The sequence below is a fragment of the Neofelis nebulosa genome, chromosome 7 (genome assembly GCF_028018385.1).
Source record: "Neofelis nebulosa isolate mNeoNeb1 chromosome 7, mNeoNeb1.pri, whole genome shotgun sequence".
Lineage (NCBI taxonomy): Eukaryota > Metazoa > Chordata > Mammalia > Carnivora > Felidae > Neofelis > Neofelis nebulosa.
The window spans coordinates 690,281-713,632 of NC_080788.1; the positions used below are offsets into that span (position 1 = coordinate 690,281).

At 49.6% G+C, this 23,352-nt stretch overlaps 1 protein-coding gene across 4 annotated transcripts; it reads left to right on the forward strand.

The window, feature by feature from the left end:
- The first annotated feature begins 4,728 nt into the window (after positions 1-4,728).
- Positions 4,729-23,224, forward strand: SKIC8 (SKI8 subunit of superkiller complex). Of its 4 annotated transcripts, none has more exons than XM_058736290.1 (11): positions 4,737-4,834; positions 7,582-7,632; positions 8,350-8,377; positions 9,835-9,940; positions 10,329-10,501; positions 17,269-17,417; positions 17,605-17,698; positions 18,786-18,879; positions 20,118-20,210; positions 20,922-21,000; positions 22,949-23,224. In XM_058736290.1, exons 2-11 carry the CDS (start codon positions 7,621-7,623, stop codon positions 23,036-23,038), a joined length of 918 nt encoding a protein of 305 aa, XP_058592273.1. In that variant the 5' UTR covers positions 4,737-4,834; positions 7,582-7,620; the 3' UTR covers positions 23,039-23,224. The 4 variants fall into 4 exon arrangements, with proteins under 4 accessions (XP_058592276.1, XP_058592273.1, XP_058592277.1 ...); XM_058736291.1 differs by lacking the exon at positions 4,737-4,834 and adding an exon at positions 4,922-5,075; XM_058736293.1 differs by lacking the exons at positions 9,835-9,940; positions 10,329-10,501 and having other exon boundaries at positions 4,729-4,834.
- The last annotated feature ends 128 nt before the right edge of the window (positions 23,225-23,352 follow it).

Consider the following 23,352-nt stretch of genomic DNA (forward strand, 5'->3'; position numbering starts at 1 on the left):
CGGTCATGCCCCCCCTTCCTGTGACCTCCTGTTCCCCTCTTTCACCTCTCCAAACACTGTGGGGTTGGGAGTGAACCAGGAAGGAGCCATCCCCAGTGGCCTGGGTTTCAGCTTCACTGTGCTGGCCGCATGACCCTGGGCCGAGGTCCATCTCCTCCTCTGCCCATCCCTGTAGGGATTAATCCCTGTGGTTTCAGGCTTAGGGTTAATCATCACAAGTACTCTGCACAGTATTGCTTCTCAGCACTGGGCTCACTCAGTCCATATCACTGCCACTATAGCTCTCCGAATGTTTAAAACCAAAACAAAATTTTGGAGGTGCTGGGGTCTCCAAAGTAGGATTCGTATACCCCAATGGTCAGCAAGACCGTCCACCGTGGTCGGGAAGAAAATACTAGACCTTCAGATACCTTTTACTTTTATCTCATCCTTTTAAAATCCTATTTTTGTATTTGTTTTATAACACACATGAGTATATTAACAGAATAGTACCTACACATCATTCATAAATGATATACACATATCAGGGCGCATGGTAAAGAATTTTTAATGATAGGTACATGGGGCTAAGTACTTTAAAGGAGAGAGAGTCTCCATAACTTTCTAGAAGTTTCCTTGTGAGGAAATGCCCAGAGTAGGTCATTTCCAGGTAATGCCCCGGAGTCTCCCTGGTTATTAGCTTCCGATGCAAATACCTGTAGGTGTTCAGGGAGCCAGTGAAAGAGGGGAACCCTGGGCTTTCAGGGCCTTCCCCAAAGGTAGGCTGTGTGTTTAGTAAGAAAAAAAAGAACAGACATTTATTTCCCCACATCGGCCCTACAAGGAAGGTACTATGTGACATTATCCCCATTTTAGGGATGAGGAAATGAGGCCCAGAGAGGTTAGGCTGCAGAGTGCAGCAGCCAGGACCGAACCCAGGAGCCCTGGCACTGGAGCCCAGGTTTTTTAACCCCTATGCACCCACCCTGAAAACCAGAAGGGCCTGGTGCCTGTCCGTGGGGGCAAGGAGGACAGAAGGAAGCACAGGCCCATCCAAGAGTGGGAGTCCTCGGGCAGAGTGAGGAAGGAGGAGCCCCAGAGAGATCCTGCAGCCCGGGGAGGGGAGGGCAGGAGATCAGCTGTGGGCCAGGGGGAGCCTGGGACGAACATTAGAAAGGGAGGTGGGGTTCCTGACATCAGACTTTGCCAGATAGGGCTCTGGGGAGGACCACAGAGAGCCCATCTGGAGTCCCTGAGAGCCCCAGGAAGGGCAGACACACAGCCCATGGAGCCCCTCTCCCTCTGCCTGTTCGAAGCAGAAAGTAGGACCTTCACCTGTGCCGCACTCTACACCCACTGATGCACTTGTTTTCTAGGAAGTCAACTAAGGCTTTTTGGAACTGGAACAGAGACAGCTCTTCCTCCTAATGAGGTGGTGGGCTTCCTGTCTTTGGAGGTACGCAAGCAAAAGCTGGATGATCCTGTGATGGTGTTGTGCAGAGGGAGATAGACGTGGGATAGATCTGTAAGTCTCTTCCTTCCCCTTCCGAAATGCTCAGACGTGTGGCTCTGAGTGGAGAGGAGAGGTATAGAGCATAAGTCCTGGGACACTGTGGCCTTGTATCATTCTTCCTGCCTCAGCCTCTCTCTGGGTCCAGGGCTGGGTAGGGAGGCAGGCAGCCACTCTCTGGGGACGGCTGTATTCCAGCCACAGCCCTACAGGACTGGCCTCCCAACCTTGGCCGCCGTATGATCTGCAGAGCTTTTCCAGGTAGGCCATACACCTGAGTTATTTCCCAAGTAGCTTGGAGTTTTCGCTTGATTTTATGCTGAAATCCCTTCATCCCCTCCAGACTGCAAGACCACAACTTGTAATAGGTATTTAAATGGTATGCAGTCACACTGGCAATTCTCTCCAGATTTGCTCTGCAACGGGCATCAGGGGATCTGTGAAAATTGGTGGAAAATAATTACATCTTTATTTTCCTTAACCTCTAACTAGAATTTAATACTTCCTTTAATTATGAATGTAAAAGCAATAAACCCCAGCAGTATTAGCAGTACCAGTGACTTTGTCACCAATATAAATCACAGATGTTTTCCTATCACGTTGTAGCTGTTGTAGATAATTTGAAATATTACTTACGTTCATTGCTACTTTGAAATTACAGAAGTTCTCAGACCTGCTGCATTAATAAAGCAGCACCTACATTACTATTTCACAATTTTTTTAAATTTTTTAAATTTTTATTTATTTTCGAGGGAGATAGAGAGAGACAGTGCGAGTAGGGGAGGGGCAGAGAGAGAGAGGGAGACACAGAATCCGAAGCAGGCTCCAGGCTCCGAGCTGTCAGCACAGAACCCGATGCGGGGCCCCAACCCATGGACTGCGAGATCGTGACCTGAGCCGAAGTTGGACGCTCAACCGACTGAGCCACCCAGGCGCCCCTACAAATTTTTGATAACTTTTTTTTTATATAATTGGTTTCTTTTGTAAACCAATGCATTTCACTTAAAAAATTTTTTTTATTAATGTTTATTTTTGAGAGAGAGACAGAGCGCAGGTAGGGGAGGGACAGAGACAGAGAGGGAGACACAAAATCTGAAGCAGGCTCCAGGCTCTGAGCTGTCAGCACAGAGCCTGACATGGGGCTCGAACCCACGAACCATGAGATCATGACCTGAGCCGAAGTCGGATGCTCAACCGACCGAGCCACTCAGGCGTCCCTTATGCACTTAAATACATCGTAGTAAGACAGGATTCTTGGACTTCATGAGATGCCAAAGGTATCCCTGGTGCCATAAAGGCCAGTTATCCCTGTCTGACCATCCCAATGCTAAGGCCATGCCAATGACCCATGGAGGTGCTCTGGGGTCACAGGGGTGAAAGCTGGTACACAATATATCTTTTTTAAATGAATGATTTGGAATTCCAACACAATTATAGAATTATAGAGCTGGAAGGTCTTTAGAAAGCCTTTACTGCAATCGTTTTCAAACTTCTTAGCACAACTCATAGCAAGAAACACTTTCGTTTGCATTTCCTTTGCATATTTCCTTTCCATTATCTGAATATATGAAACACGTTTTGGTTCTTTTTTTACATGACGTAACTTTACTATGCATGATGCACTCTTATATCTTCTATATTATTTCTTTTTAATCTATTCTATTTCATTTTTAGAAGATGATTAATTGAATTTTTATTTAGAACAACTATAATGCCTGACAAAATTTGAGTTGATACCCAATTTACTTCAATTGGAACTGAAGACTGGCAGATTTGGAAGCAAGCAAATAGATGAGTAAAAGCCTTAGGAATCCGACAACAGATAAAATTAAGACGCACAAAAGTGATCAGTGTACTTTTAGGATAATCTTGAAGTGGGGGATTTATAGTCAATGCACAGAAAAAGAAGAAATATCCACCTAAGCCCAAATCATACAGATTAAAGTTCACTTACTTATATAGTTAGAGGCACTTTTGATAGCCACAATTTTACCATTCTTAAAGTGGAAGTCTTCAAAGATACTACTTTATATTTAAAAGCTAAAAGTCAAAACAAAGGTGATCCCATTATCCTGGTTTGGGAGTGGTCACATAATAATCAGTCTATTTTCAAAAACCAGAGAAACCCACAAATTTTGCCGACAAAAACAAACACGCAGATTGGCCAAAACTAAGGCAACTGGTTGTCCAGAAGGCCAGAGGATTATTCATTTCACTGCTAACCACCAGTGCTTTGGGGGACTGATGTTAAGTCCTCTCTGCACTTTCAGAGCCTGGGTCCCAGCCATTGCAGGGCCAGTTTCTGTGTATTTGGCTTCGTGGGATGTGTCTGAACAGGGTCCACTCAGCATTTGGTCGAGGTCATGGGAATTGCCTCCAATTCAAAGACACACTCCGTTGGCCTGAAGATGTAATTTGTACATTCTCTCTTAGCCTTAGGGGCAAATGTCCTGTGATCAAACATATCCAGAATGGTTACAGGAATAGCTTGGTTTTTAAGAGGCACCGAATAAGAATTTTAATAATCCAGGATGTCTGGAAGCCTGCTGGCTTTGACCCAAGCTTTCCAAACCAGTGACATGCAGGGGATCCACTGGGGCTGGATGGTTTCCATGGCGGAGGTGTCACTGAAGGAATTACTGAGGATCAGACAATGGGCCCTGGGAGACTTGTGTGTCTATTAAGCAATTTCAGGGCAACACAGCCTCCTCCAAAAGTCCCCAAAGATGAACTTCATGCCATTGTAAGAATAAACAATTGTGCAGTCTAACAGTTTTCTGAAATCAATCATAGAATTGCAGTCCTGATAAACTAGATCCTGTGAAGCTCTAACTTCCAGGGAGACTTCAGGGGCATGCATTCACTGTGACCGCACTTCACTATCATCACCTACTAGAATCTTTTTTGGTTACAACCCCAGTTTTAATCAGGAGAGACCGCATCTGTCTCAGGGCTGGGCTTTCAGGGGCCGCCCCCAGACACACGTCGCTTTCGCACCTTCCTCCGTCCGGAGGGGGCACTTCTGTGGGACCGGCGACCCCCGCCTCTTCTCCATCGGAATGGGGGGGAGGGACTCCAGCCTCCACCTGGGTAGGGGGGCTCCCGCGGGAGTCCAACCCTGAGAAACGGAAGCCCGCCGCCCCCACCCGCAGGTGGCAGAAACCTTCAGGGGCGGGGCCGGGAGCGTGAAGCCGCGTCGGTAGGCGGTGCCGCGTCGCGCGCCTGCGCCCTGGGGAGGGGGCGGGGCGACATGCTGCCACGCCCCCCTAAGCTCATCGGTGCGCGACGCCGTCGCTCCGAGCTCGCGTCACAAGTGCGGCGGGCAGCGCAGCCGGTGGGGCGGTGGTGAGTTGACGTGCTCGCCGGTTGGGGATGGCAGTGGCGGGGGCCGCGGGCCGGAGGAGCGAGGGGGGGGGGGCGGAGGCAGCCTCCGATCTGGTTTGCTCCGGGGTATTCCAGGCCGCGGGGCCCGAAGGTGGCTTCTGTGACTGTTTGCGTCCTGGCTGCCTCTCGGCGTGCGGGGCCCGAGAGGAGGGCCGTAGGTGGCCTCGTCTTGCATCCTGAGACTGTTCTGTGCAGCCTCGAGGTTAGGGCTGGTTTCTCGGGAGAAGTCTCTGTGACCGTAAACGGAAGTTTTCCAGGCCTTGGGCCACGCTGTCCTCTTGGGGAGCGGATAGGTGCGAGCACAGGCTGGGTCCCTGGGTTCTCGTCCCTTCGCGTGCCACCTAGCTTCGTGGGTTACGAACCCGCCTGTACAAGCTGCACAAATTGGCAGGCAGACTGTACAAACTGCACGTGCAGTGTGCTTTGGAAACAGCAAGGAATTCCGCCTGGGAAATGGGGGGGGAAGTTCCCTAAACAGAGGAGGTGGCAAAAGAGGTTCTGGGGGCCTCTCCGCTCTCAAATGACCTGTTAGGAGAGCATGAAGGAGGAGGCGATGTAGCTTGTGTCCCCCGTTTGCCCTCAGAACAATCTTCCGAGGCTTCCTTAAGCTCTGCAAGGTTACCAGGAAGGCGCAGGTGGGACCACGAATACCTACTCACTGGGGTGCGAGGGTTCAGCGGGCCAGTCCCCGGGTGGAACCTGAAGCAGGGCCTGACTCATGGCCAGCCCTCAAATGTCACTCCTCCACAGAAGTTCTCCTTTGTCCTGGGGCAGGAGGGGGGCTCCTTGGAAGTTGGTGTCCTGCAGGTGTTCCTAATCCTTCTTGTTCCCCTGTTGCCAAGCATGAGATCCGGGTGGGAAGGGAGGAGGGCAGGCCTGGGCTTCATGGGGCAGCAGTCCTGGCTTGAGCTCCGTATCGTCATTCCTACCCTGGGCAGGAGCCCGTTCTTGGGCCACAGATGAGTGAAGCACTACCAACCTGATTGAGATCTTCATAGACAAGGGTTATTTAGAAGTTGTTTGTTTTTCCTCTTATCCTTGGAAAACCTTCACGGTGGCCTTTTGGGATTTGCACATTTAAAGCGAGTAACCTGAATGCCTTAGTTGTGTGGTTTCTGCTGTCCCTGGGTAGAATTGAGGGGGGCCTGAAAGTGGATAAGAAAAGCCACATTTTTATGTTCTCTAATCTCTAACTGAAATTTAGCCTTTCCTCCAGTTATGAATGTAGGCAGCAAACCACAGTATTAACAGGGTGACTTTGTCACCAATAGAAATCACAGATGTTTCCATATCTTACGATATGTTCATCACATATCCCCTGGATGTAAGTTCGTCACGACTTCAGAATTGTAGTAGTTATTAGACTTGATGCTAAGTCATGCTCTGTGTTAATAGTCACGTATGGTATGCTGTCAACAATTTAATATTTGTATTTTGATAACATTTTATTTCGGTTGATCCATGCTTGTTATTCCAGATTCTGTACCTGCAAATTTGCCTACACACTGAAATTATTTGTGGCCCCAAAGTCAGTACTTGCAGTGCTTTCGTGGTCTGTCACAGACAAGTGCACGGTGGCAAAAAGTTTGGGTCGCCTGACACATTCTCAGCTACAGCTGACTGAGGCGACACTGCCTTCTTGTCTCAGCCCTCCTGTGTTAACAAGGGTTCTCGTTTCCAGGCTGTTTAGTGTCATGGCTTTTGCATTTTTATGCTTTTTGCCGGTGACATCACTGTTTAAAATGGCCCCTGAGCACTGTGCTAAAGTGGCATGTTCGTGTTCTCAGCGCAAGAAGGCCGCGAGGTGCCTTACGGAGAAAACGCGTGTGTTGGATACGTTTCAGTTGGGCTTGAGTGATGCTGCCGTCGGCAGTGAGTTCAAAACTGAGGAATTAGCAATACGTATCACGTAAGCGGCCTTTAACCAGAATCACACATAGCACGAGTTATGTGTTGGTCGGTTGACAAAAATGTTACAGGCGGCTTGCAGGGCCCTTGCCCATTTCTCCTGGGAGCAGTGGCGTCAGTCTTCGCTAATTGGGTGTTCCTGGTGACTTCATACAACATGACAGCCTTGAATACCAAGAATTGACAGTGCTCGGTTTCCTTTCTAGTCCCGTGTATTTAAAAAGTCCCGAGAAGGGGTTTATAGGTTTTGCAGGGCTGCCGGAGGGGTCTGTGGCACACACACGTAATAACAAGGACAACTATAGCCTGAGAAATTCAATTTGTTCTTAAAGTAAGTTTGTGTTAGCTGAGCCAAGTCCTTGAAGACTCTGCTGCCTTTTGGGAGACGCGTGTCTGCAGCTGCTGACCTCATTCATGTGCTCGTGACCCCTTCAGAGGCTGTAACAGCTTTGTTCCCACATATTTGCTTGTTCAGTTTTGAATAAATAATATTTAAAAATAAAAGAGCCTGTGGTTTTGTCTCCCTGAAGAGCAACAAGGGAGGGAGGCTGGTCCCTGTCTATAGTCAGACTTGGGGAGAGGAACACCTGGCATGGGGTGGGTGTTACTGGGGTCCCTGGGCTCCAGGGGAGCTCACACCACCCGGCAGGGCTGGTGAAGGGGCCCCTGGGGCCAATCCATAGAAAAGGTCAGGGCAGCGCTATGGCAGAGGGTTGCCTTTTTTTCTCGATAAGGGCAACCTCGTGTATCCCCCTCTGTCCTGATGACACCCCCTTACTGAAGCCCTGATGTTTCCGCAGAACTGTCTGGCCGTTAGCCCTTCATCCTTGGTCGAGGAGATGACCAACCAGGTAAGGCCTATGGTGGGGAGTAGAATCAGCTGGTCTCTGGCAGGTTGGGGCCCAGAATGTTGTCTGGGTGTGTGGTCAGGAAACTAGCCTCTGATTCCTGCTCTGCTCCTGAAGTGCGTGACCCAAAATGCACTAAGCCTGTACCTTAGTTTACGGACACGTTGAAAGAATTTGTACTCAGCGGGTGCCCGGCTGGCTCAGCGCGTAGAGCGTGTGACTCTTGATCTCACGGTTGTGAGTTCAAGCTGCACGCTGGGCGTAGAGTTTACTTAATAAAAAAAATGAAAATTAAAAGAATTGGTACTTAAAAACCAGAAAGAAAAAGTATTGGAAAGGGACAGCAGTAACAGGTTAAGCGGGCTGTGTGGTTTTATACAACTGCAGAAGTTAGGCTGGAAACTGGACCCAGAGCCTCCTGGTGACCAGGGCAGGGAATGCACGGAATTTATCAGTGTCCTAGGGGTGGGGGGAGGAGAGACCCCAGCTTCTGCAAGAGCTGATTTTTTCTGGTGTAGTCGACTGTGCAAGTCTTACATGAGCAGGAATCGGGGAGCCCGCAGGATGGTCAGGGTGGGGGCAGGGGACGTAGCTCACACGGGGAACCACATCTACCGGGGGGGATGGCTGGTGACTTGGGCACCGGGGCGTTTTAGGGGAGAGAACGGGATACATCTGAAGGCTGACCATTGGTCTAACGTGGCGTCTGTTCTTTTTCAGTACAGTATTCTCTTCAAACAGGAGCAAGGTAAGGGGCCTGCCTGTTCAGGCACACTCACCTGTGAGAACTGTGTCGTCCCCGAGTCTCTGGGCTGACCAGACGCGCAGTCCCCAGACGTGCTCTCTGCAGAAGAACTGCAGCAAAAGCCCCCAGACAACTAACTGAAAAGAACAGACAAAGCAGGGGTCACAGGACAGACTGAGGGAAACTTTCCCACCTGAGGAAGGTGCAGCTCTGAGCCTCCCAGCTCCCACGGTGTGAAAGAGGAAACATTTGAGCCTCAGAACTTGCCTTGGGAGTCTTTACCCTGGTTCTTCCATTTCAGACGAGCGCGGGGACTTGCGCAGAGGCTTTGACCCTAATGAAAGTGGGGGAGGCTGGGGTGGGGTGGAGGCCAGAGTCCAGTCCGGGAGTGCAGCTTGCCAGGGATATTGGGCTTTGGGCACCTGTTAAGCACACCTGGATGGGTCAGGTGGCGCCTGGAGGAGTTTGTGGGAATGCCTAATAAAAGCTCTTCGGCTCTAAGTAGGGACGTGTAGGGAGTCTGAAGTTTAAGCCCAAAGCATTCTTCCCCGTTAACTCGGATGAATAACCAGCTAATGAGGCATGCCAGTCGGCTACCTGGCGTGCAGCTCCTGCCGTCCGGGCAGCAGGCTGGCTTCGGGTGGGCAAGTCGTTGGAGCCACGGGGCTGTACGTGAGTCACAGCTGTTCGGGGCCCTTACATTCACGTCTTGGGAAGGTGTTCCTTGACCACTGCTCCCGGGACGAATAAAGGCTCGGTCTGCAGACTTGACAGGCAGGCCCCCTGGATATGCAGCTGGCGGACTTCAGATCCAAGCTGCACTTGAGTTGTTAGTAGTTTGGGTCGGAGTCCCAGTTTCACTCCTTGGCTTTTGACTTTGGGTGACTTACTTGGCTTCTCTCAGCCTCCGATTCCTTGTCTGTAAAATGAGCAGCTACTTGATAGGGCCATTGTGATTGAGGTAATACTTATAAAAAGATTAATGTGGTAACTGACTCGTGAAGCATAATAGACATTTGATGGCAAGAGGCAACTCAAGTATGGAGGTGTTTATTTCCAGACCTGTACTGTTTGCAGTTGAACTGCCTGTTGGTTTCTAAAGATCTCCAAGAGATAAGGCTTAATCAAGTGTAGGTCTTTGGTTGGGGGTGAAAGTTTCCCACCGGTTTCACTAGTTTTAACCAAGCGATAGCCGCTCCGGGCTGATGCACGCGGGCTGCGCCAGATCATTCCAGTGCTCCCTCCCGCCAGGTGAACCTGTGATTAGGGGTAAGCGGCTTCTTCAGAACCTCGGCTGCTCATGTGTGCCTTTGCGGTTCTGATGGGAGCTGGTGGGAGGGCACTTTGCCTGTAGGGGCAGGTGGATGGACCTCAGAATCGTTGGAGCGGTATTTCCGCTTCAGTTCAGAACAGTTTAGAAGTTGCATGAAGCCTTTGAAACGAACTGCTTTCCATTCTAGCCCATGATGATGCCATTTGGTCAGTCGCCTGGGGGACAAACAAGAAAGAAAACTCTGAGACAGTGGTCACGGGATCCCTGGATGACCTGGTGAAGGTCTGGAAATGGTGAGCGCTCTTTCCCCTGACAGCCTTGGAAAGTGAGGTTTAGGGTTTTGCTTCTGGACTCCCCCAAGTTGCAGTCAGGAGAGTATTAACTGTTTTCTGAGCTACAAAACGGTAGCAGTTGGTGGTATAAAAAGGCAGCTGATTTTTTCCTCACTTGTTTTCCTCTTCTTCAACGTTAAGGCCCTATAGTTAAAAAAAAAAAAAAAAAAAAAAAAAAAGTCCCACAGTTAAAACTTGGCCGCATTTGGTGTCCCGTGGCTCTTCAGGTCGCCTCTGATTCTGCGTTTCACAGACCGCTGGTAGTGCACAGTCACGGGGGCCAGAATTTCCGATGGCAGGTACAGCGTGTTGTGTGTGAAGAAACCCATTTCTCTGTCCCCCGCTGAAGGTGTGATGAGAGGCTGGACCTACAGTGGAGTCTGGAGGGCCATCAACTGGGTGTGGTGTCCGTGGACATCAGCCACACGCTGCCCATTGCTGCATCCAGTTCTCTTGATGCTCACATTCGTCTCTGGGACTTGGAAAACGGCAAACAGATAAAGTCCATAGATGCAGGACCTGGTAAGAGTTGTGCTTTTAGGGAAGATAATAGACATTCACACTTGCTTCTCAAAACCTCTAGGGATAGGTATGTTTTACAGTTCAGGATTTTTTAACTTGTCGTTTTTTTCTTAAGTTTATTTATTTATTTTGAGAGGGGGGTGTGGGAGGAGCAGAGAGAGAGAGAGAGAGAGAGAGAGAGAGAGAGAGAGAGAGGGTCACAAGCAGGGTCTGAGCTGTCAGCATAGACCCTGACGCAGGGCTTGAACTTACAGACCGTGAGATCATGACCTGAGCCGAAATCAAGAATTAACCGACTGAGCCACCCAGGTTCAGAATTTTTTGGCTTGGAGAGGATAATGCGGGTGCGTGGGCTACGGGTTATGTGATACCTTTTGTGGAGTTGGAGGGAGCATTAATATCTTAGCAACGAAACATGAGTGTGTGTGTCTGCGCAGGTGAGATTTCACTGCCAAATAAATTTTGGTATTAACCCTGTTTCAAAAACAGTTGTTTAGAAGCTTTAGATTTGGGGGTGTGGACCTGTATCCGGACGGTCCAGGGGTTCTGTTTGCCGTGCTCTAATTTGACATGTGCCCTGCCTGATAGGAGTCTCTTGTCCACAGTAGTGTGTCCTCTCAGGTCTGTATCACGGCAGTCTCTCCTATGATCTGTATTTGAGGGACAGGAAACTTCTGGAATAACATTCATTTTATCTAAAGCATCGTAGGACAGCATAGTCTTGTCCATCAGCCTTGATTAATGATTTCGGCGGGCCGGGTCATGTGGCACAAGCAGTGCGACACCTCAGGATCCCTTGTCCCCTCAACTTACAAATGTCTGTATGGCATTCGTGACCAGGGGCTGTTCGCCAGAATGGGTGATGGCCGCTAGAGAGCACAGAGAGCCAGCTGCCTCGATCCCGGAGAAGCCGCTTAGCTGTTTCCCTGGCACACCTCCCTTGGTTGGAGCCCCGGGGAGGTTTGCCCCCTACTGGCTGTGCCCAGTAACCACGACCGGCTTTATATTGGAAAGAATAGTAGTCCCAGGGTTTGTAAGGAGGCTAGCTTGTCCGGAAACTGCGTGTATTTTCCCTCAGAAGCAAGGCTCCCCGGTCTGTGAGGCTCACCCCTGGAGCTTTTTAAAGGATATGCGTGCCCAGACCCTAGTTTGTTTCCACTGAAACACAGTTATCAGGGTGTGTGGGCTGGATATGCATTTGGAAAAGGCTATGTATGGGGGACACTGTGATCGCCCCAGGTGGTTGTCTTGCCCCTGTCCTTATCTGCCGACGTCACTCACGGAGGACTTGGGGTCCCAGACTGGCCCCCAAATCTACAAAGACTGTTACAGAGCAGGGAGAGGAGAAAGAGGCAGATCTCTTGCTGCCTTTTCACCTTGGGCACCCAGGCCTTCGCCAGACCTAGGACGCTGAGGTCACTGCATGGCTGTCGAGGTCACTGCATGGCTGTCGTGGTCACGGGCACGCTGCAGTTGAAGAAACGAGTGCTGGATTGGTTCCAGGGAAGAGGGTGGGTCTGCACGCAGCCGGCCTTCCCTGACCAGCAGTGCCGTCGACAGCCGGGCGCCTCATCCGTGTGTGAGGCACGTGCCCGTTGGAAGGTTACTGTTAGGAAAGAAACAGGGTGCAGAGACTCGTCAAGGGGCTGGATTTCTCTTGGTTCAGGAATCTGCACAGAACCGGACCCGGCCACCAAATGGCAGTTCCTTGGGTGACAGAGGAGCAGCTGAGTCGTCCGGACAGTGAATACGGGGACATGGCCCCGAAGCTGTACCTGTCTGGGAAATATGCCTGGGGGATGTGGACTGACCACCACGGAAAAAGAAAGAAAGAAAATCACTGATCCTGAGGAAGGAAGTGAGGCTGAAGACACAGACGCTGCCCCCAGCACACTGGCGCTTGGGAAGACGAGTGGGAGCAGCCAGGGCCTCGCCCCCCCGCCACGGCAGGACAGCCCGGACGGCAGGGGGCTGCCCTGCCATTGGGGAGGTGGGGCTTACGAGAGTAAATGTCTGTTATGCAGATATAAATCTTAGGGTGCAGGAATAAGGAATAAGAATTCCTTCAGTTGTGAGCATAAGGATATTTCGTACTAAAAATTCCATATTGTAAACCAGTTAATAGGGAATTGTAAAAATAATTCAGAAATGTTATTCTATTAAACTGCAAGGAATAAAAATCAGATTCTCTAAAAACTGTTATTCCAGTAAACAGCTAATTATAATAGGAACAAGAAAGCATAATCTTATTATAGAGTAAATGCTAGTCATTTACAGATTAAAAAGTAGCTGTTGATTACAAAAGCTTTTTCAGATCTTGATTGAGCATTTTTTTTAAAAAAATTTTTTAATGTTTATTTTTGAGTGAGAAAGAGAGAGAGCGTGAGTGGGTGGGTGGGGCAGAGAGAGAGGGAGACACAGAATCTGAAGCAGGTTCCAGGCTCTGAGCTGTCAGCACACAGCCTGACACGGGGCCGAAGCCACAGACCGTGAGACCGTGACCTGAGCCGAAGTCGGACTCTTAACTGACTGAGCCACCCAGGTGCCCTGAAGTTAATTTCCTTTTTAAAACATTTCGTAAGAAAAGCGATAGAGCTAAATTATTGATCACTCCTTTGAGTGTGTTAAAATTTGCAAGGGATTTTTGTTTTAAAACCCCTTGGAAGACACTGTTGACCCATCTGTGCTGGGACCCCTGTCTGCCAGGAGTCCAGCTCGGCAGCCTGTCCTCCGTCCCATGGGCTGGGAAGGGCCTGCCCTCTCGAGCCCAGCCCAGGCGTGAGGAGAGCGACTTGGGAGGGAGTCTGTCTGTGCTTTTAACAAGCTGTGTCCTGTCAGGGGAGGGTGGCCAGACTTAGGGCACGTTCCTATACAAGAGTGCACGTGGGCCAGGGGACAGACAGAAGCCGGGCAACTAGATGACTCCCTAGCCTCCAGGCCCGGACCCCGAGGCCCCTGGAGCTCTGTGGGATTGCCTCCAAAGAGGTTCCCAGAGAGCCTAGAAAGGAAATGCTGAAATGCCACCAGTGGTGTGTCCCCAGAGAGAGATGTGAAGCAAGTTGTTCACCCCGACTGCGCGTGAGTCTGCAGACCCTTGGGTCCGGCGGGAGGAGCACCGTGACGCGTCACATTTGAACAGAGCTCTTGAAATTAACTCCGTTGTACGGTGTGACTGAAAAAACAGGCGATCTTTAAAAAACGCAGTGTATCTTTCCAGTCCATATTCCTTGTTAATTTTGGCAAACGCTTTGTCCTATCATGGCACAACAGAAGAGTGTTTATGGCAGTACGTGTTCCTTTATTCGCAGCTTTCTTGAGGCAAGCTTTCACTGCTGTGATTGCAGCATCAGGTTAACCCACGGTGAGTGTGCGGTTCACGAGTTTTTGTAAATCTCTGGGGCCGTGCAGCCAGCTCTGCAGTTCAGTTTTAATTTTTTTTTTTTTTTTTTTTTATATTTATTTTTGAGAAACAGAGTGAGACAAAGCGTGAGCAGGGGAGGGGCAGAGAGAGGACACACAGAATCTGAAGCAGGCTCCAGGCTCTGAGCAAGCGGTCAGCACAGAGCCTGATGCGGGGCTCGAACCCACAGACTGTGAGATCATGACCTGAGCCGAAGTCGGACGCTCAACCGACTGAGCCACCCAGGTGCCCCATCTGCAGTTCAGTTTTAAAACACTCGCGCGCCTCAGAACGTCCCCTCAGGTCCACGTGCAGTCCGCGTGTGCCTCAGCCTCAGGCAGCCTCAGACCCACTGTGTCTGCAGTTTTGTCTTTGGAGAACTTCCATGTAGGTGGGGGGGGGGGGGTGTTGTCTTCTACACCGTCTTTCTGCGGCGTAAGGTTTTCAGGGCTCATTCGTGTTGTAGCGTGTGCCGGCAGCTCCTTTTTGTTTCTGGACAGTGTTCCCTTACCACGTTGCAGAATATTTTGTTCTCCCACCCAGCACTTGATGGACATTTGGATTCTCTCCAGGTTTTTACCGTTATGGGCGGTGCTGTGAACACCACTGCCCAAGTCTGTGTGGACACGTGTTTTCATTTCTCTCTGGTGGATATCCAGGAGTGCAACTGCCAGATGTTGTGGTACTTGTTTGCATTTAAGAAATTGTCAAACTGGGGGCACCTTAGTGGCTCAGTCGGTTAAGCAGCCGACTTCAGCTCAGGTCGTAATCTCACGGTTCGTGAGTTCGAGCCCCGCGTCGGGCTCTGTGCTGACAGCTCAGAGCCTGGAGCCTGCTTCAGATTCTGTGTCTCCGTCTCTCTCTGCCCCTTCCCTGCTTGTGCTCTCTCGCTCTCAAAAATAAACATTTTTAAAAAATAAAAATAATTGTCAGACTGTTAAGAGAACAATCCCATTTACAACTGCGCTAAAAACAATAAGATACCTGTGAGTAAACCCACCCAAAAAGGTGAAAGGCCTGTACTGTGAAAACTATAAAACACTGATGAAAGAAATTGAAGAGGAAGCAAAGAAATGGGTTTCATTCCATGCTCATTGACTGAGAGAACAAACATTGTTAAGATGTCTATGCTACCCAAAGCAGTCTACACATTTAATGCACTCTCTATCAAAATACCGCCAGCATTCTTCACAGAGCTAGAACAAACAATCCTAAAATGTGTGTGGTACCACAGAAGACCCCAAATAGCCAAAGTAATCTTGAAAAAGCAAAGCAAAGCTGGAGGCATCACGATTCCAGATTTCAAGCTATACTACAAAGCTGTAATCACCAAGACAGTATGGTTCTGGCACAAAAATAGGCACATAGGTCAGTAGAACACAATAGAAAACCCAGAAATGGACACAACTGTATGGTCAACCAATCTTCAACAAAGCAGGAGAGAATGTCCAATGGGAAACAATCTCTTCCACAAACGGTGTTGGGAAAATTGGGCCACTCTCTTACGCCATACACAAGAATAAATTGAAACTGGACTAAAGACCTAAATGTGAGGCCTGAAACCATAGTAATCCTAGAGGAGAATACAGGCAGTAACCTCTTTGCCATTGGCTGCAGCAGCTTCCTTCTAGATACGTCTCCTGAGGCAAGGGGAACAAAAGCAAAAATAGACTACTGGGACTTTCTCAAGATAAAGCTTCTGCACAGTGAAGGAAACAACAAACCAAAAGGCAGCCACCGGAATGGGAGAACAAATTTGCAAATGACATATCAGATAAAGGGTTAGTATCCAAAATATATAAAGAACTTATACAAGCCAACACTCCCCAAAAATAATGCAGTTTAAAAATGAGCAGAAGACATGGGGGCGCCTGGGTGGCTCAGTCGGTTGAGCATCCAACTTCAGCTCAGGTCATGATCTCACGGCTTGTGAGTTCGAGCCCCGTGTCGGGCTCTGTACTGACAGCTCCGAGCCTGGAGCCTGTCTTCAGATTCTGCGTCTTTCTCTCTGTCTCTGCCCCTCCCTCGCTCACACTGTGTCTCTCTCTGTCTCTCAGAAATAAATAAAGATTTTTAAAAAATTTAAAAATAAAAATGAGCAGAAGACATGAACAGACACTTTTCCAAAGAAGACATCCGGATGCCAACAGACACATGAAAGATCCTCAGTGTCACTTGTCATCGGGCAAACGCAAATCGGAACCACGATAGATACTACCGCACACCTGTCAGAACGGCTAAAATCAACATAAGAAGTAACGAGTGTTGGCGAGGATACGGAGAAAGGGGAACCTCTTGCATTGGTGGGGATGCTGGTGCAGCCACTGTGGAGGAGAGTGTGGCGGTTCCTCAGAAAGTTAAAAATAGAACTATCCTGTGATCCAGCAATTGCACTACTAAGTGTTTACCTGAAGGATACAAAGCACTGATTCAAAGGCATAGATGTACCCGTATGTTTACAGCAGTATTATGTACAAGAGCCAAGATCTGGAAGCAGCCCCAGTGTCCACTGACTGATGGATAGATACAGATGATGTGATACATATACAGTGGAATATTAGTCATAAGAATGAGATCTTGCCATTTGCAATGACATGGATGGATCTAGGAAGAGTATCAGAGGAGTGATATGAGTCAGAGGAGGATAAATACCATGTGATCTCACTTGTATGTGGAATTTAAGAAACAAATGAGCAGATGGGGGGGCGGGGAACAGACAAGCCAAGAAACAGACTCTTAACTATAGAGAACACACTGCTGGTCACCAGAGGGGAGGGAGGTGGAGGGTGGGTTAAATAGGTGATGGGATGAAGAGGTGCGCTTAGGATGAGCCCCCAGTGATTAAAATTAAAAACAAAAACTTGAAATGTTTTTCAGAGTGGTCACACCAGTGTATCAGGATTTGGGTTTCTCGATATCCTTGTTAACACTTGTCCGTCCTGTTTTTATTAAAATTTAAGTAGATCTGTACTAACTTGGTAAAGAATTAACACCTTTACACATAGGTTTTTGAATCAGGACACGATTTCTAATCTTTTAAAAATGTATCTTTTGGTAAAACTTTAAAAGTTTTTAAAATTGGGGCGCCTGGGTGGCTCAGTCGCTTGAGCGTCCGACTTCAGCTCAGGTCATGATCTCACGATCCGTGAGTTCGAGCCCCACGTCGGGCTCTGTGCTGACAGCTCAGAGCCTGGAGCCCGTTTCAGATTCTGTGTGTCCCCCTCTCTCTGCCCCTCCCCTGCTCATGCTCTGTCTCTCTCTCTCTCTCTCTCAAAAATAAAAACATTAAAAAAAAAAAAAAAAGTTTTTAAAATTAAGGTCACATCTTTTCTCATTGTGTTTTTTTTTTTTCTTTCTTTCTGTTCAGTGGATGCCTGGACTTTGGCCTTTTCCCCTGATTCCCAGTATCTGGCCACAGGAACTCATGTGGGAAAAGTGAACATTTTTGGTGTGGAAAGTGGGAAAAAGGAATATTCTTTGGACACCAGAGGAAAATTCATTCTTAGTATTGCATATGTAAGGAAACCTTGCTCTCTTCTCTGTCTCCCACTGTTTGCAGTCTGTGCCTCCGGCCTGTGGCCGTGCTGGGGGCAGGCAGCTGTCTGGCGGGCGTGGGGTGTCGCGAGCAGGGGATTTGCTGACGTTTGCTGGGCATGGCCTAACAACACGGGAGTCTCAGGTGCTCTCCGCGTGTTCTCCACAGAGTCCTGATGGGAAGTACCTGGCCAGTGGAGCCATAGACGGAATCATCAATATTTTTGATATTGCAACTGGAAAACTCCTGCACACGCTGGAAGGTATGGCTCATTTTCTTTTGTGCAAACTGGGTTATCCGACCACAGAGGAAGAATTGTTCTTTTATTAAAATGCTACAAAATGACAAATGAGCTTTATACTATCTCAGTTGGAAGTCTGAGACGCCTCCAAGTCTTAGTGTGTGGTCGGAGTTGTACCCCTGTTGAGTGCTTGTTTTGGTGAACAGGCTTACTCAATTTTTGTGTTAGTATATCTCAGCTGTATGAGAATTTCGTTTCTGTCTTGTTTAAGACAGTTAAGAAAGTCGTGATTAAAAACCAGTTTTGTCAAGAATCTGACGGTGGGTGAAAGCGCCCTGCCTGCCCTCTGCTCTGCTGGCCTCAGGGTGTGGGTGCGAGCCCTGTCAAGCATGGTGGATGGGACAGAGGCTTCTAGCCTGTGCTGTTTTACATGTTTATTTATTTTGAGAGAGAGAGAATCCAAAACAGGTTCCATGCTGTCGGCACAGAGCCCGACACGGGGCTCAAACCCACCAACTGTGAAATCGTGACCTGAGCTGAAACCAGGAGTTGGACGCTGAACGCGCCTCTGCCCTGTGCTCTTTTGTACTAGTTTGAATTCTGAATTCTCTCCTATGCCTCCTCACCCACACACTACTTACCTGCCAGAAGAAATTTGAAGTCACAGAGCCCCAAAAGAGGCAGGATGGCTGAGAAAAGGCAAGAAGGACCCCATCCTGGCAGGCACATGCATACGTTACCTCCTCAGTTTATTGTTTACAACACAGGATTTGGTAGGGAAACCGCGTCCTGTTTGTTCATACAGATCAGAAGCAATGTGTGTTTCCTTATTTGTCCATATTTGTAGTAGAGGAGTTTTTCCCAAGCCATGTGTGCTGAGGTCCAGCTGGTGAGGAAGGGAACTGAGGAGAGGTGGCTCCAGGAGGATGGGGCCTGGATTGCATGGATGTTTCCAGAACATTAGGAGGAGGGGTGCATCCAGTCATTCCCCTCCCTCTCTGACGAAAAGCACCTGGGCAGTGCGGCTCAAATACTTGTGGTCGTTAAAAGGGACGCTGTCAGTGGGGAGCCCGTGGGGGGAGACTAACGGGGCCTTTGTGAATTTCAGGCCATGCTATGCCCATCCGCTCCTTGACCTTCTCCCCGGATTCTCAGCTGCTCGTCACTGCCTCAGATGACGGCTACATCAAGATCTATGATGTGTAAGTTGCCACGGAGACTCGGGCTTCTCGCCCAGTACCAGTGTCCGTCTTGTCTCCCACTGCTTGGAGGAGTCCTGTCGAGTATGCAGCCCTTCTCCCGGGTCCCTCGGGGGCTTGTGTGCAGAGCCTCAGGCCTTCCTCCCCCATCACAGCCCGGTCCTCGAACTGGGAATGTCCGGGAGGGAGATGTGCACCATCTGCCTGCCAGGGTGAGGTCTTTCTTGCCTTTTCTCAGCTGTCCTGCCTCTTGTGGGGCTCTCTGACTTTAAATTTCTTCTGGCAGGTGAGTAATGTGCGGGTGAGGAGGCATAAGAGAGAGTGATCGCTCTCTTCAGGTCGTGGCCATCTGTCACCGTCAGCTTGTGCAAGGCCCCTTTCTCCTGGGCTTTTCCCCATCCTGTTCCCCCCACAAGTCTCCCCTGAGAGGTGTTTGTGTGCTTGACTCTTTGACTCAGTACTGAGACCTGTGTGCCTCTGGTTCACGGCTTCCGAATGTGGTGTCCTGATCCCCTGGAGGCACACGTCACACTTCTCCGTGCCCCAGCGATGAATGGGTGCTAAGATTGCTGCCATCTGTCTGTTCCACAACCCTGACCGTCTGTGTGCGAGCCCACACCTGGGCCTGTGAGGGTTTTTCGGGAGCTGCTGGGCAGTAGGAGTACTTCTAGCAGCTTTTGGAAGACAAAAAATGGTCAGCAAGGCTGATCTTGGGGCTGTGGCTTCTGACGAGCTGACTGGGGGTGTTAGGACGCGGGGCGTGCCTCTGTCCAGTGTGCTGGCTGGTTAGACTCGGGGGGCGCCTCTGTCCAGTGTGCTGGCTGGTTAGGACTCGGGGCTGGCGCTTTCAGTGTGGCATCTGCTTGGGGTTCTGTCTCTCTCTTTCTCTCTGCTCCTCCTCTGCTTTTCTGTCAAAAATAAACTTTACAAGAGAATGGCGTATGCAGGCCACGTCTGTTGTGGAGTGGATGTGGACACCTCCCTTGGATATGGTGGAAACGGTGCGGTCGGGGTCAGAGCCTGCTGCTGTCCGAGGTGGCCTGCCTGCCCCTGGCGGCCCTCAGGTCCTGTCTCCGGAGTCATCTTGCTGAGCTGCTAGAATGTGGTTCCTTTATTTTGAGCTTTTAAGCTCTCAGCTTCAATAGTACTCTTTGCTGTCGGGGGAAATTCACACAGTTTGTGCTAATGCCGCCATACAGACTTGTTCCCTCTCCATTTTGATTGAAACTTCCCCATTTCAGACAACACGCCAACTTGGCTGGAACACTGAGTGGCCACGCGTCGTGGGTGCTGAATGTCGCCTTTTGTCCTGACGACACTCACTTTGTTTCCAGGTACTTTCGATTCTTGGCACTTCCTTAAATGCTGGGAAGATGTAGATGGTCTTTTAGGAATCACCTTAAAATTTGAAGATGGTCTGACCCTTTTTTGTAGACGGGTTTCCTCACTGGTTTTGGGTTTTGTTTGAAGCTGTGAAGGCAGTTGTCCTTGGCGGGATCGAAGGTGGACTGTTTTCAGTCTAGGCTTCTGCACGTAGTTACTTTAGGAGTGGATGCCTGTATTCCGATAGTAACTTAAAATACGTAGGTCTGTTTGCAGAATGTTGTGCTTTGAGAGCCCACTGTTATTCCAGCCCGGGACGGCCAGGACAGGTGAAAGATTTGAGACAGACAGTTTAATAACAGTGCTCAGAGGCTACGGAAGCCTCTTCCTGCAGGAGCGAGCCTCCATTTGGAGGCTGTGACAGGCCCCCTCAATCTGGAAACAGACACAGGTGTCTGAGACTCCTGCTGAGGGCACTTGCACGAGGGCGGGGCAGACGAGAACTTCAGGGAAATGGCTGCTCCGTGCGTGGGGGAAGCCACGGAGATGCCGTCACCGGAACCCCCACCCCCCACCCCCCACCCCTGGGGCCCAGGCTGGCCACTGAGTACAGGTAGGTAGAGTGTAGGTGACAGGAGGGTGGGATTTCCGGTCACATTGCTTCCGACTTTAAAACCGGGATGAAAACTGTTCTGATATTAATGTTCCCTTTTTTAAAACAGTTCATCTGACAAAAGTGTGAAAGTTTGGGATGTTGGAACGAGGACTTGCGTTCACACCTTCTTTGATCACCAGGATCAGGTATGGCCCAGTTCCTTCGTGTCTGCTGGCGTTGCCTGAGCACTGCACCTGCCCTCCCCTTTCCCCGACCAGCTGCCGGGGCCTTGGGGCTCCCTGCTCAGTGTCTAGCCAGCCAGCATCCTGTGTGCTGTCTGGGCTGCGGGTGCTGCCGATGTGCTGGCAGCCTAGCGAGCCGAGAGGCGTGAGAATGTGGCAGTAGCCACACAGCCGTTCGGGGGCCCGCCGGGAGCGCTGTTCCAGGTGCAGCCTGCCGTGCAGCTCGGGAAGGGCCTTCCCCACAAGTCGGCACTTGTCGTTTTTGGAGCTGCCCACAGAAGTGATGAAGTGATGTGATCTTTTTCTTGTTCTTTCCTTCTTTTTTTTTTTTTTTTTTTTTAAACATACTCAAAGCCACGATTTCTTATGGGTTGTTTGGCTTTATCGATATAACTTTTGCATCAGTGTTTAAATGAGGAAAAGGGGGCTCTGTTTTCCTGGGGGCCTTGTCTCTGCCAGTGTGGAGGTGAGTGGAGGCTCCGGTGGAAGGCAGAGGCCCACTCAGTAGGTCTGGCGTGGGGCCTGGGGCTCTGCATTCTACCCAGCTCCCCATGAGGCCATTGCTGCCGGCCCCAGCCATTTAGACTAGCAAGTCTTGGGAAACTGGTTAGTGTAAAAAATAAAATGCCCAAGGCAGTAAAAAAATTGACTTTCAATACGTAGTTGTTTTTATGATGCTGCTTTTTTTAAATTTTATATTTGTTTAAATAATCTGTATATAGGCCCAACATTGAGGCTTGAACTCACAACCCCAATATCAAGAGTTACAGGCTCCACCAGCTGAGCCAGCCAGGCGCCCCGTGTCCCCTTTGGAATGCAGCTTAAAGTTAACATCATTGTTCATGCTTTTTTCCGTTTCATCTTAAATCAGTGCTAACAGAGTTGAGGGAATTCAGTCTTGATACTTCACTTCTGGATTTAAACATTCTGCCGTGGGGGGCGCCTGGGTGGCGCAGTCGGTTAAGCGTCCGACTTCAGCCAGGTCACGATCTCGCGGTCCGTGGGTTCGAGCCCCGCGTCAGGCTCTGGGCTGATGGCTCAGAGCCTGGAGCCTGTTTCTGATTCTGTGTCTCCCTCTCTCTCTGCCCCTCCCCCGTTCATGCTATGTCTCTCTCTGTCCCAAAAATAAAAAATAAAAAAAAAAAAAAAAACAAAAAAAAAACGTTGAAAAAAATAAACATTCTGCCGTGGGAGTAAACCCCCCTGGCTGGCCGCGTTTCCCCGTGCGAGAGGCTGAGTGTGGTGGTCTCGGAGGTGGTGTTTGGGTGGCAGTGAGGCCATCAGCCCACCCGGTGGCAACGCTGAGATCGCGGCTGGACCCCCCCCCCCCCCCCCCGGCCCCACTTGGGGTCAGAGGGACAGGCTGACCTGAGGGAACTCCGGCCACGTGTTTTGTCAGGAAGGCGGTGTGACTGTGCACTTGAACACGCAGCGAGTAAAATCAGTGCCCCCTGACGTCTAGTTTTCCAGCTTGAGGCCTCTAGTCACAGGGGAGAATCGTTGGCTGGGGGGCGGGGGGCACAGCGTTAGGTGAGGTGCCCCTGAGCTCATGCCCTGGGGATGGTCCTGGGGCCTTTATCTTTCAAACGCAAGCCCATGCCCGTCCCCTGTGGGTTCCATCTTCACGACATTAGGTCCTTCCTCGGGTTCTGAATCTTGAAAGGTTTGTAGGTACACAGATTTGTGTTTAGAAATGAGATATGACGGAGTATGGGAGGTGAGGGAATGATGACAGGAGCAATGCCAGATAATCCTGTTAAAGAAAACGCCCCATTCTTGCTGGTTCAGAAAACACGGAACACCGTCCTTTTGGTGTTTTTCTAGATTTGGTACGATGAGAATAGAGGAGGATGTTTGTTCATAAAGAATAAAGACATGACAACTTTGTTTTTTCTTTTTATTGGATTTACAGGTCTGGGGAGTAAAATACAATGGAAATGGCTCAAAAATTGTGTCTGTCGGTGACGACCAGGAAATTCACATCTATGATTGCCCAGTGTGAACACCAGTCTCCCAGACTAATGCTGCAAAGAGAATGTATACATTGATCGTGACATTCCTTACCTTCCTAGCTTAACAAAATAGAGCATTTATTGTAGCAGAAACTTAAATTTTGTAGATACAATATAAATCTTTTCATGTTTTATTGGAAATGCTGTTCATACTTTAACAGTGTTCGTGACCCAGACACCGGTGTTCTTGAACATACTTCTTTTGTGCACCCTGCGGCTGGCAGGAGAGCGGGGGGAAGTCGGCATCGTGCGAAAGCAGGTAACTGCCCCAGAGATGAAGGGACCCAGGCACTTAATGAACTTG